The sequence below is a fragment of the Rhinolophus hipposideros genome (assembly GCF_964194185.1).
Source record: "Rhinolophus hipposideros genome assembly, chromosome: 6".
Taxonomy (NCBI): Eukaryota; Metazoa; Chordata; class Mammalia; order Chiroptera; family Rhinolophidae; genus Rhinolophus; species Rhinolophus hipposideros.
In genome coordinates this window covers 68,587,643-68,608,121 of record NC_138052.1, presented here as the reverse complement: position 1 = coordinate 68,608,121, position 20,479 = coordinate 68,587,643, and the positions used below count along the sequence as shown (strand labels likewise).

The 20,479-nt window shown below is 35.8% G+C and overlaps 1 protein-coding gene across 1 annotated transcript in view; it reads right to left on the bottom strand.

The window, feature by feature from the left end:
* PLCL1 (phospholipase C like 1 (inactive)) overlaps positions 1 to 20,479 on the bottom strand; it is a 299,473-nt gene that overhangs the window by 45,891 nt on the left and 233,103 nt on the right. The window contains exons 2-3 of the mRNA XM_081051941.1: positions 9,935 to 12,409; positions 7,404 to 7,607 (exon numbers count right to left, since the gene is read on the bottom strand). Of these exons, the coding sequence (XP_080908067.1) occupies positions 7,404 to 7,607; positions 9,935 to 12,409 (2,679 nt within the window). The remainder of the gene's footprint in view (positions 1 to 7,403; positions 7,608 to 9,934; positions 12,410 to 20,479) is intronic.

The window sequence follows — 20,479 nt, the reverse complement described above, 5'->3', positions numbered from 1 at the left end:
TTTCTTACGTGGGGAGCAGGACTAGAGACCCCGCAGACCGCCCCGCATGACACAGGGCTTGAGACTCTATCAAGCCTGGGACATAAACATCATCTAATTCACTCTCTGGACTCTGTTTGTTTCTCCTCCTTCCCTTTTTGGGGAGTAAGTCCTGCCTTCCCATCAGGATTTCCATTCCTTAAGGACAGACATATTGTCTCATACCATTTCTTTCCCCCAGCACCCTGCACTGTAACAGGTGTCCAAAATGTGTTGGTTGAGTTGACTAATCAAAAGCTTAAAGACATACACAAAATAATTTTAAAAGAAAAAAAAGATGTTTTACAAGTGACAAATATGCTTGTTCCCATCTTTTACTTATATTTCTCTCAAGTCAAAATGCTGCTGTGCTATTTGTGCTGATACCTATCTCTGTTCATTTATCTCTGCATTGCATAGAATCAACAGTTCTTTATATCTGGTATGGATTGAATGTCATGAATAAAGTCAACGAATGAACCTTTTCTTAATAAGGTCAGTTTTGCTAGAAGTTGAGACAAAGGGCTGGATGTTGATGGAGAGGGAATTAAAGCTGCAAAGGTAGCCTAGGTGGAAGATGTAGGAAGATGAAGCCTAGGTGTAGAATGGAAATAAAAAGGATGGAGAATGAAAAGGATGTGACAAATACATCAGCTTGACTGAAGGAGAGGGTTCAAAGAGAAGAAAGTGGGAAATGGGGTTGACAAAACAGACAGCACTGAGGTGGATGAAGGCTTTGTAAGTATAGTTAAAAATTAAAAAGAGGATTTGAGGGGCGGCCTGATGGTTCAGTTGGTTAGAGCACGAGCTCTGAACAACAAGGTTGCTGCTTCAATTCCCACATGGGACAGTGGGCTGAGACCCTGCAACTAAGACTGAAAATGGCGACTGGACTTGGAGCTGAGCTGTGCCCTCCTCAACTAGATTGAAGGACAACTTGGAGCTGAGGGGCCCTGGAGAAACACACTATTACCCAATAAACTCTTTAAAAAAAGAAGGATTTGAGGATGATTATTCCAATTGTTGAATTAGGGAAAGGCAGAGACTAGATGGAGGACTAGTCAGTCTATTGAAAACTCCAAGCAGAAGAAGGGAGCCTGGTGACAACCTGAGCTAAGTCAACGTAAGTAAATGGACACAATAGAGTAATGCCATGAGGAAAGAAGCAATAGATCTTACTGACCTTGAATCATAAATGAAAAGACCTTACTGGAGTTAATACGGAGAGAGAGAGACAGCATTTGAAAAAGATTTGGAAGAACTGAAGACCGTTGGCATAGTGGTATCTTTTGCTGTCGTCAGAAAAGAGTGAATGAGTGCTTAGGAAATAAAAAGATTGACCCAGTTTTTGACCTGTGAAATGTCTGTTGTTTATTCTTGGGAAGTCCAAGTCATGTCCTGTAAGCAAATGTAGAAATGTGACTAGAGTAAAATATTAGGGCCAGGGCTAGAGATGGATTTCTACAATAGTATTCAATCCACATGCATAAAATCACTATTGCAGAAAGAAAAATGCCCAATCTATTCAAACAGACTAATTTCGATAGTGTCTTCCTGAAATCATAAGCATTGTTCAATATAATCACCTGCTATTCCAACCACATGTTAAATGATGAGTTACATAAGCAGGTCACCAATCATAGACTCACAGGCCTGGGATGGACCTTACCAGGTCACCTGTCCTGACTCTAAGCGGTTGGAACACAGGGTGTGCTGTACCTGCCACAGCATTAGAACGCAGTGGCTTGCACATGGGAGAAGCTCAACAAATGTTTATAGAATTAAGCAGCTCCATTCCTGGCTCTTACACTTGGCAACTCTTTCAGTAACCAATTTTCATTTTCAACAGCCCCAGGAATAAGATTAATCCTAAACAGAAAAAAAAAAAACAGCTCACATTGAATTACTTTTATTTGCAAAACATAATTATACTACATTAACAGCCTTAAAATACTTAGCAGTGACTGATTGTATTACCTAGTTCAATGGGATATTTTCTTAGAGAAAGTGAAAATCGAGAGTGGAGAAGTGACACTTGCTCTTTCAGAGACCCGAGCCAAAAAAAAAAAAGGCACAGTGCAATAAAGGGACAAGTCACTGAGAAATGATAACCTGATTTTAAATTCAGTTCTTGGGACAGGTCTCAAAAACTGTCCTGATGACCACAGAGCCACCTCTGACTGCAGCAAGCAGTCTACTGCTGTCAATAGCTCTCCTCTATGTGTCTTCAGCCTGGCAAAGAGGCATCAATTCCACCTTCATTTCAACTTTTAGGTCCTGTTCTACTTGCCTGAGTTATGGATTAATAAGGTTCTCAGTTTGCTTTTGTGCTTTACAGAAGCTGTCACTTGCCACCTCTGGCTGAGACATGTGTTTGATATCAGGAAAGTCTTCTCTGCTTAAATTTCCTAAATATCAGCTAGGCATTTACATAGCCACATCCCTACGCAGCATATTAAGGGATATTGTAGATAGGACTGTTCTCAAGAAAAATTGCAATTATTTGAGCAACCTCTCCCTCACCTTAGCCAGACTTGGGGAGCCCTTTGTCGTTAGGATGTCTTCCTTTCCCCAGGTACAAACCTGCTTGGAGGATAGAATCTGTTAAATTATTCAAAAGTATGGATTACTGATAATCCAGTGTGTTATTACTCATAAAGACCTTTTTGCATTTTAAAAGAGATAAAAAGTCTTAACCCAAAGGAACTGAGTGTAATTTTGAAATTTCAATTACCAGTGAGCAGATAGGAAACATGTTTTAAATGAGAAATGGAATGGGGGTGGGGAGGTATGTTCTGAAATTACACCACGTAAATAAGCCTACTTAATGACAGATATGTTTGGTTTTTGATTATTTGATACCAACACAGATGGTACAATAGAATTATAATTGCAATATTAATATTTAAATGACTTTTAACACTGAATGATTTTTAAAACCATCAAGAAGAAATATTTCTAATTTTAAATTATCCAGAAGTTTGGTAAGGAACAGGGCCAATTCGAGTCCTTAGGGAAAAGCTAAACTTAGGGAAAAAAAACAGTCTGTCAATGTTTTCTGGAATATTTTCATTTATTTCGTCTTAATAAGTAGTATAATTTGATGCACTTAGGTTGTCTTTCCATAAATGCAGGTGACTTGGTTTCCTGATTCATTTCTTTTTGATACTAAAATAATTTAAACATTTGCATCTGCTCAGAAATGATTTTAGGTGATTTCTTATTCTAAATATATACTGTATTTTTTTAGTGGTTACAACATTTCCTCTTGAATAGCATCTATACAGCTCGTTACCACTTTTGAGAAATTCAAACATTTAAGCAACTTGAGTCTAAGTTCAACACACAAGCTGTTCATTTTTAAATACCTGTTACCTCGCCGCCACCACTACCAGGCAATAAACCCTGAATTTGTCTTCTGCCTTAGTCATCCAAATAGTTTTTATTAATAGCCTGTAGAAGGGTTTTTTTATACTTTATTTTTATGAGAAGTTGTAGGTTTACATAAAAGTTGAGCAGAAAGAACAGAGTTTACATTATACCCTCTTACCCCGTCCCCACACCCCCCACCAGTTTTCCCTACTGTTATCATCTTGCATTAGTGTGGTACATTTACTAAAATCATGAGCAAATACTGATACATTCTTGTTAGCTGAAGTCCATAGATTACATTAGGGTTCATGCTTTGTGGTGCACATTCTGTGGGTTTTTACAAATGCATAATGGCATGTATCCACTAGTACAATATCATAAGAATACTTTCACTGCCCTAAAAATTCCCTGTGTTCCATTTATTTATCCCTTCTTCTCTGCCCCTACCTCTCCCAGAACCTTAAAACCACTGATCTTTTCACTGTCTCCACAGTTTTGCCTTAGTCTATGTGATTTTAACTGTGTGGGTAAGACAGGGAACAATTTAGTTAGGGTGGTGTCAGAGAGGTAAAACAGAAGGGATTTTAAGATTTACCAAAAAACACATTCAATTATAGCATGGGAATTACCCTACTTTCATCAACAATAGATGCTTTTATTTACTTTTTATTCGACTAACATTAATTGATAACATACCACTTGCCAGCGCTATTTTAGGTTCTAGAGACAACAGTAATAAGCAAGACTATACAGGGTCTCTGCTCTCATGGAGTTATACACTCAAACTCAGAGGTAAAGGGGGGGCAGAAATTAAGCAAAAAGTCAAGCAAAATATTTTTCAATGCCACGAAGTATAATGATGGAAACCAAGCAGTGTTATGTGATAAAATGATAGGTGGAGACTGGTTAGGGAAGGCTTTTCTGAGGATATGACATTTGAGCTAAGAATTAATAGATAAGAAGCAACTATCTATGCAAGAGAAGAACATTCTGGGCAGAGGGAACTGCAAATAAAATGACCCAGAGGTGGGAACTAGCTTGGTCTGATTGAAGAAAGAAAGAAAGCTCATTTGACTCAGGGGAGTGAACAGAAGAGAGAGTATGAGGGTGAAGCTGGGAGAGGCAGCTGAGATAGGCAGGCAAGGCCAAATCATAGATGGCCTCGGAGGCCACAGCAGAGTTTCAATTTTATTCTAATGGGAAGCAGAAATTTTAAGCAGGAAAGTGACATGATTTGATTTATGTTTTCAAATAATCACTCTGGATCTATAGAGTATTTTAGGAGATTTCTTTAAAATAAATACTAACACTAATACACCAAGAGTATTAAAGATGCCAATCAATGCAATGTAAATCCTAGAAAGTAAAAATGGCATTTATACATTCAAGGCCAAGATTATCATGACATATATCTGTCCCTACCCACCCTACCCCTTATAAGAAATAACCAACAGAGACGTTAATAGTGTTTTCGATCACATCCACAGTCTGCTGGGGTTACATTTGATACAAGGATATTTACACTCCATTCCATAACAAAATAAAAAATAATTTCCATAGGGAACTATAAATGGAGACCTCATCACAAATATTTCTGTTTTCCACTATAGCTTTTTACTTTAAGCTTTGGAAAACCATGCTATGCCTGCAATTATAAATTGCATTTTAAAAATACAAACGAGAAAAGGCTGATGTACAGATTTGGCTCCAGCAGATAAAACTGAAAAACAAAACATTATTGGACACTTGGGGGTGTGAAATGGAAATTAGTCAACCACATTCCAGGTGCTTTTCTGCTCCTTACAGGCCTAGCTCCAGGGGACCAGGCTTCCCTCTCAGTGAATAATTTTTCTTTCTTTGCTTAAAAGGGAATTGGAGGAATAAGTGATTTCTACTGTCTGTCTCTATGGCAACTAGTACCCTAATTTCACCTCTTAGATGGCAATTATACCTATTCACTGAATAGCTTTCAGTTCCTACTTTTATGATGAAAAATTGATTTCATGAAAAATGAGATATAGGTAATAAGCTAACTTCTCCCCTAGCAACCACGAAGTACATTTTATAAGAGGTACAATCATTCATAAGCAGAACACACTGTGGGTTTTTCTTTTCTTTTTCTTTTTCAATTGTAGAATGTTTATCCCAAACGTCTTTCTTCTAGTTGTCTTTTTAATGATAAAATATTATTCTTTTCTTCTTTAACACTTATTTTTATTCAACTATGAAAACTAGTTGGGTTCATTGTCAAGAGTTTGAGAGATACGGAAATAATACAGAAAAGCCTATATAAAAAAATAAAATTCACTCCCCTTATTTAAAAATAATCACTATTAATATCCTGTTAGAATTTTAGATGTTCATACATATAAATTTCATTTAAATCCTATAGAGTATGTTTTTGGAACCAGACTTTTTCAAAAGAATGAGAAGTTTCCCATATCATTATATATTCTAAAACATGACTTTAATGGTTTCGAAGGAGTCCATAATATGCTTTACTATATTTTATTTAACTAATCCCTCTATATTGACATTATTAAATATAAATTTTTATGTACCTGTCTATTGGCTTAGAATAAATCCTGGAAAGAAATATATAGATCAAATGCGATAAACATTTTAAATTATACTGCCAAATTTTCCTCCCCCCAAATTATATCAATTTATTTCCCCCTAGAGGTAGATGGATGGGAATATGTACCCATTTCCTTAAATTCTTTATCAGAGCTACTGTTTGCAAAATAATAATAATAATAATAATAATAATACCAATTTAATGGAGAGGTTATCTCACTACATTTCTTTAATATCTTTAATTAAAAACTTGTTTTAAGGTTAAATGTGTTTTTACATTTCCATTGTTTTTGTTTGTTTTTTGAATGTTTTTTTGTCTGTTTGTTTCTTTTTTTGGGGGGAGAAGAGACACATGAATTGCCTGTTCACCTCTGAAACAAAGACTATTTGTTATTCCCAAATATCCATTCTCCCTCTATTTCTTAGTAACAGAAGAGATGACTTCCAGTTGAGCATTTAGAAATGACATTTCCCATCCTCCTTTGCACAAGTGTGTCTGTCTGTCAACTCCAAACTGATGAAATATAAGCAAAAGTGATCTACGCTATATCAAAGAAATATCCTTAAAGGGGAGGATATGCCCTCTTTTTTCCTCTTCATCATTCCTGTTGGTTGGAATGCAGATGTTATGGTTGGAGCTTCAGCAGCCATTATGACCATGAGGATGGTCTAGGGCTAGGAGGGAGCCTAGGTTCCTGAGAACTTCACAGAAGTGTCATCTTGGATGGCTGGTCTCCAGATTTTTATGTGAGAGAATAAACTTAGCATTTTTAAGCCATGATTGGTTTGCATTTTCAGTGTCATGAAGCTGAACTTAATCCTGACTAATGTAGGATTTTCCCCCATATTTTTTTCTTATAGATTTATAGGTACTCTTTCTATTTTAAGGATATTTACAATTATCTGGCATAGATAATGGAAATTTTCCTAGTTTATGATTTGCTCCTTAACTTCTTTATGGAATAAGGAAATGCAAAAACATAGTTATCCTTAAATTTAATTGCTACATCAATCCATTACATATTAGAAAAATTAAATAATGCTATTAGCTTAGAAATATAAATTCCTGAAAAATATTTTGTCTCAAACATCACAAGGCAGCACTGAAGCTTAAGTTTACTTACTATGGGTATGCAATTAGTGGTTATATTGTAGGCTAAAGTCATTTAGATGAGGGAAACTTAATCAATAATTCATTCTTTGCTAAGCAGAGATTTTCTTCTATTTGTGATCTGTGGAGCTCTGGGCTCAAAGCATTGCCTCAGAGGACTCCACCGGGGCTTCAGGGAAGCTGAGTGGGCTGGCACTGCCTGCCACCCTTGATTCAGGTTTCAAAAGCAACCACTCTTTGTTATTCATTAGAGTTTCACAAAAGAGCCCCTGCCATATGATTTCACACAAACACAGATAAGAAATAGGGAGTCACAGTTTCCTACCAGATCATAAGCAGCCAGCATCTTTTTCTGCACATCTGGAATTGTCCCCAGAGGCTCCAGATAAGGAAAGTTGTCTTTCATCACAAGAGAGACTGAGGGAGTATTATCACTGGTGAGGAGCCGAGAGGCTAGGGTTAATAGGCACTGCTTCAGACTGGCAATTGGAGGAAGTCCACACAGTTCTTTAACAGAGACTATGGCATTCTGTGGAGAAGAAAACATCGAATCACACTCCTGTCCACATGACACATGATGCCAGCACTTCGAGGTGTATACAAAAGTATATTCATAAATAGGCATGTAATTTGAAGCAAACTGGATTATAACCAACGAAAAATGTTGTGATATACACAGATAACACACAGAGCTAATTCACTATTGTAAGTCATCTTTCTCAATTTTTAGCAACCGCTATAAATATGTCACAAAGCAAAGCAGATTATGACCCAGGGCTACACAGTGCTTTTCAAAGCAGAGCACTGGAATACTGAATACAGAGCACACAAATTAGCATTGGCTGGTCATGAATATCTTATCTGATTTGTATCATGATGATCATAAAAACATGTCAGGGGCTGTATACTGGAGTGCATCTCCTTTGAGCTTTTCCCCTCAAGATAGCCGTTTGCTATTATTCACCAACCCCCAGTTGATGAACCATCAATGGTATTCCTTTGTCATCCATCAGAAATGCACCTGACAGACACACATACTAATACACATTTCATGGAGAGCTACATTTGTCCATGCTCAGGCTTTAAAAAAACATCATTTGAAATAGGAATTGTGATCGTTTTATGTTTTATTAACAGTGAAGAGCTTCTAACCTAATATGTGCCTCATAAATTTAGTGACAATGATAGTATTCATTTTTCTACTGATTAGGCTCCAAATAATCCTTAACCCAAAAACTTTGTTGAGATGATATAAATTATCATACTACCTGGAAAAACTTTATCCGTAGCCAACTCTCCTTAGTACGTATTTTAAATACATAATATATGCAAACGATATATTTCAAGAATTATATAGAAATGTGTAAAATCTACTTCTAATATATAAAGTTAGCTATAAAATTGACTTGTAACTAACTTAACACAGGGATTTCTATTAGTTATAGAATTACGTCAGAAAAAGTCAGGTAAAAGATTTCACTATTTTGGAGCCTATTTTTAAATAGTAGCTAAGGCAACCCACCTCAAATTAAATGCTTTCCATCTAAGTATTTATATGTGAATTATGTACCATACTATTTTCCAGCATTTGAACTATTTAAAATTGTTTTAAGCCTATCCCAGAATTTCTCTGTGAAAAAATACAAAGTTTTCAGCAAATGAAGGGTTTTCGGGGTTCCGCATCATGTGATTAAAAATCATGAATGATTATGGGTTTTGTTTGATAGTAGGCAGTTCTGGATTTAAAGCCCAACTTGCTATTTATTAACTGCAATATTTGAGAAATTATTGAACCTCTTCAAGCTTGTTCTCTATCTTGAAAGTAGGGATACTTTATGATGAGGGTTACTATTAATATAAAAATGTTAGCTAGAGGAGCAAATAAAGCACACGAAAAATATTCCTCTCCTGTTTTGCTCTCATACATAGACCGCTACCACTTCTGCAAATCAATAACACCCTGCACATTGTAGGAACTCAGTACTTGTTATTTGATTGCTTCTCATAACACCAGCCTAGAATAAGTATATTAAGTAGTATTGAAGAAACAGGTTTGCAGGTATCTCTGATTGAAGTATTAATGAACAGAAGGAAACTAACACTGAATTTCTGTATTCCAAGAATGAGCAATTTACATATACTTTACTTCTCATAATAATCCTGCCATGTAAATATTACCATTTTTCTTACCTTAGGAGAAAGAAACCAATGATCAGAGACCAGACATAATTTGCTCAAGATCACACAGGGATAGAGTTTAATCCAGAATCTATGTTCTTTCAATCTATGTTCTTTCACATTTCTGAGAAGACTAAATAGTTTTCAACCCATTCAAGTGCTGAATTTTATTTTAGTTTTGTTTGCTCTTGTAGGAAGTAACTTATTATTGTACATTTAAACAACTGAAAATATCTAATAGGCATTATAGTTGTTTCATATGACTTCAAATTCCCTTCCATGTATGCTTGTAATTAATATGCATGTGTTTGTATATAGTTTCTATATTACACACACATATAATATTTTATATTCTATTATTTTCACATTGTTTCATATACACATTGCCATATAGCAGTTATGTAGTAGGAATATTTAATTGATATACACCATTTTGTTACATTGATATTCCATTAACTGGCTTAGTTCAGGCCAAATTTAACAGCATTCACAATTAGAAACATAAAATACATCTGCTTTACCACAGATAAAACTGAACTTAGCTCAGTGGTACATGGGTTTACACCACGTTTTTGAGAATTTTTTGAGTAATCAGGTTATCACTAGAACACGATGTTCACTGGTAAGAGTGGTCAGAAGAAGTAGGGGTAGGGGAGGAGACTATGGGATTTTTCCTACCTGCATATTTTCTCTCATATCTATGGCTTCTCGTAATGGATGAACTGCTATTTTAAAGATGTCATCTATGGTTTTAAGACCGATATTCCTGAGCATGGTGTATTCTCGAACTTTCTTCCCCATCCTCACTGAAAGGCTGCGCTTCTGTGCCTTTCCTCCTCCACTGCGATTGGTTATTGCTATGTGGACAAACAGGGTTACATGCTCCATGATGTCACCCACAAAAGAGCGCAGGGGAACATGCCGATATCCAGGCTGCAAACACTCAAATGGTATTGTGTATTGCCCTATAAACTCGTCCCCAATGTAGTCATCGTCCAGAACGACAAAACGAATCATGGCCAGCTCAGGTAGGTTTACTTGAAACTCAAAAGTTTCATCAAAAATAGGATTATCACTGTTTTGTTGTACAGTTTTAGTTCTTTGTTCTGAACAGTCTGCTGGTATTCCATGGATCTCTATACACACATAGGGATCGATGACATCCCCTTTGGCACAAGCTCCCTTGGGCTTTGGGAAATTCTGACCACTGATGATCTTGATATGAAGAGCAAGAGGAGACACCCCTGGTACAATGCCCTTCGTATTTGCGCTGAAGTAAGAAACTTCATCCCGCATGATAGACGGTCTTAGAACATAACCACATCCTCCATTTTGAAGAAACCAGCCTGTGTGAAGGTCCATCATCGGTCCCGGAGTCTGAAAATTCATTGCCACAATCTGACAGCCACAGTTCCAAAAGTCCTGTGGATTCAAGTTACTGGAATCTATCCTCATGGCACTTGGATAGATTCTTGACAAGAACTTCTTGTTATAATTTACAAAATCCTCTGGGTATTCATTTGCAATTCGGCTGGCCTCCGCTTCACTAAATGAACAAATTTCCCAGTAGTTTTGACTTTTCATGGACAGTTCAAAATCCCTGTACTGAACAGATTTACAAATAGATACCAAATCAGAGAGCTCCCTGCACAGCCAGATTTGTTTCTGCTCATCATTGTAGTCCGTTGACATCCTGCGGGACATTTCAGTTTCTTCATCTTCATCTGTGACTTCTCCTTCTAAAACGTCTGAACCAGAAGGCAATTTCTTTCCTTTCACAATGATCATTCTTTTTAATTTTTCTGGCGACGGGAGGTAGGATTCGGATGGCAAAGGTGCTTCGGTATAGAGTTTATTGCCAAAGACCTTTTTCATCTGTTGAGCCATTACCTTTTGCTGTGTTAGGGAGCAGTGATTCCCCAAGCAAAGAATTAGTGGGTATTCAGAAGAAACAAAAGCAAATTTGTTTATCACCTCTATGACACTTCGAAAGGAAAGGTGTGTTGTCATGTTATTTCGATTACAAAGGATTGGTTCATTGTCTGCACCATCAGTTACATCAAGTTCAATGCTTCGACAGCCCATTTTCAAAGCTCTAACATACCCATTAATATCAGCCGGCCCCCTGAACTGGTCTTCTATGAGATAGGTGTTGTGAGAGGCGTTGATGTAGTAGTGAGACAATGGCTGGGTCATATCTTGGGCAACCTTTTTTTGCTCAGGATCAAAAATGTCACATTCTGGTGACAACAAATACTGGGTAAAGCCATCAATTGCAAGAAACCCTTTTTGACGTCCCTCTTCAGAAAGTTCGTATCTCCGAATAATGTCTAAGCACATATCCTCAGTGATCTGGGCAACTCCTTGCTCAGCTTCTAAAAAGAGCATCAGATCATTGGCATCCAAATATTCTTTGTTTTTAGATATCTGTACAAGTAAGAAATATACTTCTGGCCTGGTGCAGAGTTCACAGAAAGCTTCGCAAAATTCCTCTTCTGTCACTCGAGTGGTTAGCTTTTCTTTGCTCTTCTGGATTTCTTTAAACTTTAACCTGATCTTGGATTCCTTCAGGGTAGGGTTAAGTTGTTTTATTAACTCTACAGAGGTGTCTTCCAACATAATCCCATTCCCATCAATGTCTGCTGCTTCAAATACTGTTTTCAACCACATGAATCTTGGTGTGTTCTGGTTGCCCTCCACAAAATCAAGGGGTTGCTTACTTCGAGAAACCAGGTACCGTAATCCTGACACCCAGATGTTAGCTACATCTGCGGAATTAGCAACAAGGTCCAGAGATTCATAGTTTTCCCCATGGAGTATAGAAAAGGCACTGTCCTCACAAATTTGGTCAGCAAGGCCATTGTTTCGAAATGTTTCTGTGTTCTTCCCCAGTCTGATCTCTTTTATGGCAGAAATATCAAGCTTAGCTTTCTCAGGGTCTTTTTTGGAAGGTTCCCAGCGAAGAGCTTGGAGGTCTGTGTCCAGAGTAAAAAACCTGTTGTAAATGCGAGAGTTTGGCCGGACTTTCTTCAGTTCACAGCCAGCTTGCATGAAGCTGATGCAGTCGCTTGCACTGCTGATTTTCTTTTCCGATGGCATGCTGCTGAAAGACACAGTTTTCTTTCTTCCACCACATTTTTGGTTTGAAGGATCCTGGAAAATAATTTTAAAATAATGAATCAATATCCTTCAGAAAATAGACACATTCAGTAATACTCTATGAACTCCATAGACTCCATTCAGATATTATGATTATTTGGACAGAGGCTAGCCTAAAGTTTACCTTTCCACTGTTTCAGAAGAGAAATTGCCAAGAAAATTGATATTATTAGGTTCAGAGAAAAAAAACTTATTTTTCAAATGCTTGTGTGTTCTTTGACGTAAAATGAAGTTCTATTAAGTGAACTACAAATCACTCTTATTTGTTCATTAAAGCAGATTTCTTAAGAAACTCTACTTGTTGGCACTTTGACGACCTGGCTAAGTCCATATGGATATGTAAAAGAAATAAAGCTGGATTTCTTTTAAAACTTTTCCTTATTTATACTTTGCAACAGTTTAAGTTTGATACTTAAAACCAATTCAAATAAAACTTTAACTTTAACGTACTTTATATCATAAAAGGTTTACAATATAGCTTAACCAAACAAACTTTTTTTTCTCAAACTATTTTGAAGAATATAAGTGTCTTAAAAAGTCAGATTGAGAGCTAACAGTAGACAAATGACTGTCACTTAGCAAATTTTCAAATTGAGCTAGACAATTTAAGTGAACATTATGACAATTCACACCTGCATCTCAGTATAATGCTATTAGTAGCCATAGGTTAGAATCAAACAGAAATATGAACAGCTCCACTATCTTTTAAGGTTCTTCCAATGTAAACTAAATTTCAAAGCCTTTTGTCTCAAGATTTCACAAGAAACACTTGCCTTTTACACATGTCTTTAAGTTCCTTAGTTCTTAGTGTCAGAATCCTGGTCTCCTCTGCCCATTTCACTGCCCAGCTGTGCCAACAGGACGTAAAACTCCATTTGTTCACACTAGTGTATCTTACGCAGGTTAATTATTTCTGTGGCTATTTCCTTCTTGGATGTACCCAGGCCTTCTCACCTATGGTCCTTCCTAAATTACAGGTCTGGTCCTCTGAACACTCATAATACTAATATGATGGGTTTCATCTTAGTCCTGGACTGTCCACTGTGTCTTTCATTCACAATTCATTTACACTGAACATCAGACCGATGCCACTTAAAACCAGATATTTCTTTATACTTTCTTCTGCTCAGACCTTAGACTCAAGTTAATAATGCTCCCTACAACATCGTCATTTCAGTTAATTCTCCCAAGAATGCATGTTTATAGTGTCCAATTTTATAAACGTATCAAAAAGGCAGAAAGGATAGCATGCAAAAGGCATTGTTCTTAGGGTGAAAATAACTAGTGTTAAGTTGTGATTATTCCACTCCCTAGATTTGTGACCTTGGGTAAGTCACTTGGCCTCTCTGAATCTTAATTTCTCCTTTTAAATAGGAATTCATAGTCCTTCTATATAATGGAGTGTTATTGTGAGACTTTACAATATTCTTTGTAAACTATAAGTGCTTGTAAGGTTATTATTTTTTTTTTTTTTAAGGAACAGGAACATTTTCTCATCTGTCTGGACATTACAACCACATGATATTACTATTTTCGACAAACTGAAAAGTAGTCTGGGCTTCCCCTTCACTGCATCCTTTTAAAACAGGGCAGAATCTCTTTTTTGAGGCCTCATTTAATTGTGGTCTTGCCTCTAAGAGTCTCCGTATCCTGTGATTCAGGATGATTTATTATCCAATTGACTAAAACCTTGCCTATGAAAAGGAAACAGATCTTGCTGCAGTGATGGAATGTTGGTGGGATGATTCATTAACTCAAATATATATCTATTTTCAAGCGACAAAGATATAAATTGCCCAACTTAGATTACAGAACATTGCATGTTGGTGCCCTGGCATTTAAAAACTTAACTCTGGCTTTTCCAGAGAGTTTTTTTCTTTTTTTCACATTGTACTTAGTATTTAATGTATGCTCTCCTGTATTATAAATATCTTTGGCATCATCTATTTTCTACATGAATACAAGAATTAAAGTTTTATAAATCAAGACCTATGCTTTACATATTGAGATTATATGTGTATAATTTTACAAAGGTTAAAAACACAGTGACGGGTTGTTATGAAGCAACTTCACACCGTCATCTAGAAGTACAGTGATGCATCACATAGTGACAGTTTGGTAAACAATGGACCATTTATACCATGGGGGCCCCATAAGATTGTAACAGAATTAAAAAATTCTTATTGCCCAATATCTTTGTCATCATTGTAACACTGTAGCACAAAATATTACTCACATGTTTGTGGTGATGCCGGTTATAAACACACCTACTGAACTGCCAGTCATATAAAAGTATAGCACATGCAATTCCTAGTGTGCATAGTTCACAATATTTGGTAATGATACTGTATTACCTGTTTATGCAATTAGTATACTACAACTTTTATCAGTATTTTAGAATATACTGTTGCTGCAAAACAGTATGCTGTGTTATAGCAACAGCAGCTTTACACATCTATATTTTTGCCTCTCTCAATTGCATTATTTTCTCTTGGGCTTGATTTAATCTCGTGTTGTTTTGTACAGTAACATGATGTCCAGGCTTGTAGCCTAAGAGCAATAGGCCAAACTATACAGCCTAGAGGTATAGGCTATCCCTCCTCGATTTGTGTTAGTGCACTCCATGTTATTCACATATGAGTAGAGAGGTATTTTTAATGACACCATAGTGGTCAATTTCCTCATCCTTAAGTTAAAAACAACGATTAATCTTCGGCTGTTTATTCGCAGATGCACTGTTAGAATACATTGAAATTTATCACCTAATGGCACTGCTGAGATGGGATTAATCTAGCAAGTGAAATAAAGAGGGAAACTGTGAATTGTGATGGTAAAGTAGACTGTGACTCATCTTTTAAAGCTACCATTTGACTAGTCGTTTAAGCTAATGAGAGCTTTCACATTAAAATTATTTTTATACAAGCAGATCATGTTCCAAATAAGATGATTGTCAACATAGTTATAAAACCTCTAATAGTTCCTAACAAACTTGAAACGGGAAATCAGTGTTCCTCTCAGTGCATGTATGTAGTGCCTGTACCCTATGTGTTACTATGTGTTACTCCACCAGCCTTCACAGTCGAATGCTCCACTCTAGTCTTGAGGCTGATTGTTGACGAGAACAAAACTACTGCTGTCAGAAGTGACTTCTCTTATAAACTTCTCTTCTTTGGAGTGATACCTCCTTAAATTAAGACTTCCTCTCCTAGTAAGTTAAGCCTTTAAGAGATAAATGCTTTATATCTAGACTACTAAAGAATCCACCTGCCCCATGATGCTTATTTCTTGCTTCGACTTGCAATTCCTTCATGTTTACAAAACTTATCCCAAAATGCCTTAAAACTTAATGACCAGAGGAAAAGATATGATCTTAGGTTATCATCTCACAAAGGACAAAGTCCAAAGTTATTACTAAGCCCACAAAAGAGCAAAAAAAAAACAAAAAAAAAAACTGGTCATAGCACCTGCAAATAAATAATTAGCTTGTCTGCTGCTGACTAGAGCCAAGATTACTTATATTCAATATATGCTGGAAACGTTTCAGGACTCTGATATTTCTTTAGGTCTGTTTTTTTTTCAATGGTTATACTACCCATTAGCTCTGAAAAGTTGAGAGGAGGGGAGATGCAAACTATTAGAGTGGACAGAAAGATGGATGACTCCAAATCTCCTCTGAATTTCTTCACCATCATGGCCCCTTTTGCCAAGGCTTATACCCCCAAATCTTTATTTCCCTCAAGAAGATCCCGGCAGATGGGTGATGGGGAAGAAAGACTGTTCAGGTAAACAGTCCCCAACTCTAAAAAGTTGACATGTAGAATGTAGATCTTCCTTGTTGATAAATACAAAAAAAATTTGATAATGAAATGAGAGCAAATCCATTGCAGTTATCCATATATTGAGAAGACAGGTACTTCTCTCACTTTCCAAGAGAAACAAAGTTCATTACAGTTCAGGTGTACGATTGTCAGCTTTCAGCTCATTTGATGATCGAATTGACTCTAATGATCATAAGGATATGCAGATTATTATAGAGTACAAGGACTTCCTGTTTATCTCGAAGCTAAACTTTCTCACTCTAGAATGAAGGAAAGAGATTAAAGTACCAATTTCCCCCAAAAATTTCTCTTAGAGCTGCTTACAAAACAAAAATGTTTCTATTTGACAGAAATTGCCATATACCAGAAGTGATGTGTGACACGGAGCATTGTCATGATGGAGGATGAAGTAAATATACTCACAGAAGAGGACTTTCAGAACTGCTTCAGAAAGTGGCAAGAACAATGTGTTAAGTGTGTTTGAAGAGAGGGGGAGTATTTTGAGGGGGATTAATGGCAATGTGTCTTTTACTATAACATTTTTTTATTTAAACATTCACCATATTTTTCAATCATACCTCATATTTAAAATGTTATTTATCTAACATCTGAAACAAACCTGCTTATACAACGTTTATTCAGTAAGGGTGGAGTAAAGTCAAGAATTACCTCTCCTTGAACTTCTTTCTATATTCCTTCATCTCTGATTCATTCAGGAAGAAAAATCATTAAAACCTAATGAAGATCACTGACCTTTCATTACAAATCAGTGCTTGTAAGTAGAATCAAAGACTGTTTCACCTGTTTGGATTATTTTTAATGAGGAAATTAAGTCCTTATAAGTGAGGAGAACTGACACAAAGAAACTGGGTAGATAATGGCTTTGGGAGCCTGTATCTGCAGACAGCCAGTGCATTCTATTGTTTCGTTGATACTTGCCATTTCTGTTTTCCCTGCAGCTTTAGAGCACAGACCTGCAATTGCTTATTGTGAGGCCTTACTGACTGATGAGCTTTCCATTCTCAACTTTTATTTCCCCTCGAGTTCACAAGCGTAGATGCTCCTTTATAATGTCAATTGCTTTCATGCGAAAGGCCTCGTTTCTCACTTAAATCTTACCAATCTCCTCTTGCTGTCCTTCCCAATCCACTTTGTATTCAGTTACAAGGAATATTAACACTTCCATTATTCTAGTCAAAAACACGACCTTTTCAGCTAACCCTACTGCTGCATGCAGGGCATGGTTTTTATTAGAAGTCCCAGGAGAATATGCTACAGTACAGTGCCTAAGCAGAGTCAGTATGAACTAAATGAGGTAGGCACCAATAAAGGTCATCTGACAATTATTCCGTGGCCTCTGAGGAATGACATGCTGCTCTCAATCCTGTTCCTCTAAGACAGACGCCCACCTCACACTCCAAAACACGACATTTAAAATGCATCAGTAGCCTGTGCGTCTCTCAGCAGAGGTGCCAAGAACCTAGTGGGCCTGGAGACTGAGATACGATTTTGTCTTTCCTCAGGAGACTCCCTGCACAGCACGGCCCAGGAATTCTGGCTGGACTTATGCCAGTGCTGACTTTGTTTCTGGTCTGAGGATTAATCAGAGCTGCTCTTTATGGAAAGCAGCACATCATGGTCCCTTTAAAAAGAAAATCTATAATGAAGAATATATAAATGGATACTTTGATATCTAAATCTAATGTATGTTTTTTGGTGTATTATTATAGAGATGAAAGGTAATGCCATAGATGGAAGCATGTAACTAGACAATTGGGGCATCCATCAGCAGTTGATAAATAATTAGTTAGGCCTTCAAATCTATGACTCTATGCATAATTTTATTTTTTTTTCATTCTAACTAATGTTGCATATTCAATTAAACTATTTTATCTGAAAAATTAAAATACCAATGGAATGGAACATTATTAAATGGAGTTAGTTTCACAAATGTTCTTGACAAAATTTCCCAGTTTCCTTTGTGTGCTGAATATAAATAGCCAGTTCACAAAATAATTCCTCCTTAGTTATGACATTTCAATCTTTAGTGGTAATGTTTACCATCAAGTATGAGACACCAATATATAATTTACGTTGATTTTAGTCACTTTGGAATTTAAACATATTCTCCAGTCATCCAAATTTGAATATAACGTATTTAAAACTAAAAAGAAAAAAACAAAATATATTTCAAAATTATGTGAGTTCTACCATTTGTTATCATAGGGTATTACTGGAGCTGAGTTTCAAAAACAGATATGATTTATAAAACTAAGAAAATATATATATATATTCTTATATATATATAAACAAATGGACCATTTCTTGAATTTGTATTGGCTTTATACATTTAAATTATTTTAAACTTCTCAAATAAATATTTCTTCTGTACTAAATCCCTAAGAGCAAGTTCTGAGCTTTCTATAAGGTAGATCTCTGAACCACATATAAAATAGAATGTCAATTCCCTTGACTCAACACAATTTGAAACCACATCCTTAATATTTTTTTTCTCTTATGGTGATAATGGAATATGCCCTTCAGGATTAGTTAGCACAGACATATAAAAGCTTTGGCTCAAATAGTCAATGTGATTTGAACATCTAGATTAATCTGATTAAAGGTTTCAAGTGTTAGCCATAACTTCTGGAATGGGTTAGAACCATCTAACACTTTAATCCATATTTTATTATCTCCAATTAACTAAACATCAGCTCTGTCCATATGCAACAAACAGATGGCAGATCTGAGAGCATGAGGATTCTCAGTACAGAGACTGTTTTAGGGTGAATGCCTGCCCCCTCCATTAATACCCTCTGAAGGCTCCAGGGTCAAAGTAGAAACAAACCTAGTGTCTTAATTTAGAAAAATATGAAAGGAAACTATGTAAGGATAGTTTTATTTGAGATAATAAAACTCAAAATCCATAAATGCCTTATTGATAGAAATTACTGAAATAATTAAATTCCTTCTCCCCAAAACATTGGATTGGAAACTAATGGATATTCCTCTTACCATCACTACCTACTTCCATGACTTTGTGCCAAGCAAAAAAATTCTATGTCTATTGATTTTATTTGCAAAAGATTATAATAATTTCTAGTCTAATTAATAGGGCCGTCTCAAGGATCAAAGGGGAAAAAAGCATGCTAGAGCACTTTGAAAAGCACAAGATTTCAAAGCAATGAATTATAGATCCATCTCACTTATGAATATAAATAAAATATGACAAGGTATTAAAAGACCAATAAATTCTTCAAAAATTCAGATTTGTTCCAGGAATACAAGAATGGATCAATATTAGGTGATACATCAATGTAATTCAATGAATAAGTAGGTTAAAAGAGAAAAGCAACATAATTAATCAGATCTATAAATTCCCCAAAGGCATTTGATAAAATACAACATCAACTCTCAATAAAACTCTCAGTAAACTGGGAAGAGAAGAAAACTTTCTAACGTGATAAAATCCTGTTTAAGAATCCTAGAGAAAACATCACCTAAACTGGTAAAGATTTAGAAGCATTTTCATTAAAACCAATTTCATTAAAATCAAATAAAGAAACAAAACAAAAACCCTACTATTTATATTTGAGCATAACTTTGCATATTTAAGCCAAACCAATCAGGCAAGGATAAGAAATTAAGAGTCAAATATTGAAAAGGAGTGAAAGATCATTACCACTTGCAGAGAATATAATTGTTTACCGAGAAAAAAACAAAAAGATCAACTGAAAAATTATTAGAATAAAAAAGATAGTGGCAAAATAAAATACATAGAAAAATTAATAGCTGTCTTAAGCACCAACCTGCTTCTAAATATAATGGTTAGGTGGGTAAGTGAGGGGAATTCCATTCAAATTAACAACAGATATTAAAAACAAGCCAAGAATAAACTTAACGAGATATGTACAAAAATTATGTACAAAATTTCATTTAATTTGAAGTCAAAAAGGAGGATCAAATAAATGAAACACAAAAAATTACTTGCTGGAAAGATAATGTAGGCAAAATTCAACTTTTCCATTAATTAGTAGACAAATACAATAAAATTGTAATGAAAAGCCAAATGGAATTGTTTCAAAGGAAGTGGCTTTACAAATAACAAAGGAAATAATATATTATTCAATTATTATTATTGAAAAAATTTACTATCCATTTGAACAAAGCATATAACTAAATTTTTGCTTCATTCCAGTACAAAAAAATAATTTTAGATGGATTAAAGATTAAATAAAACATAAAA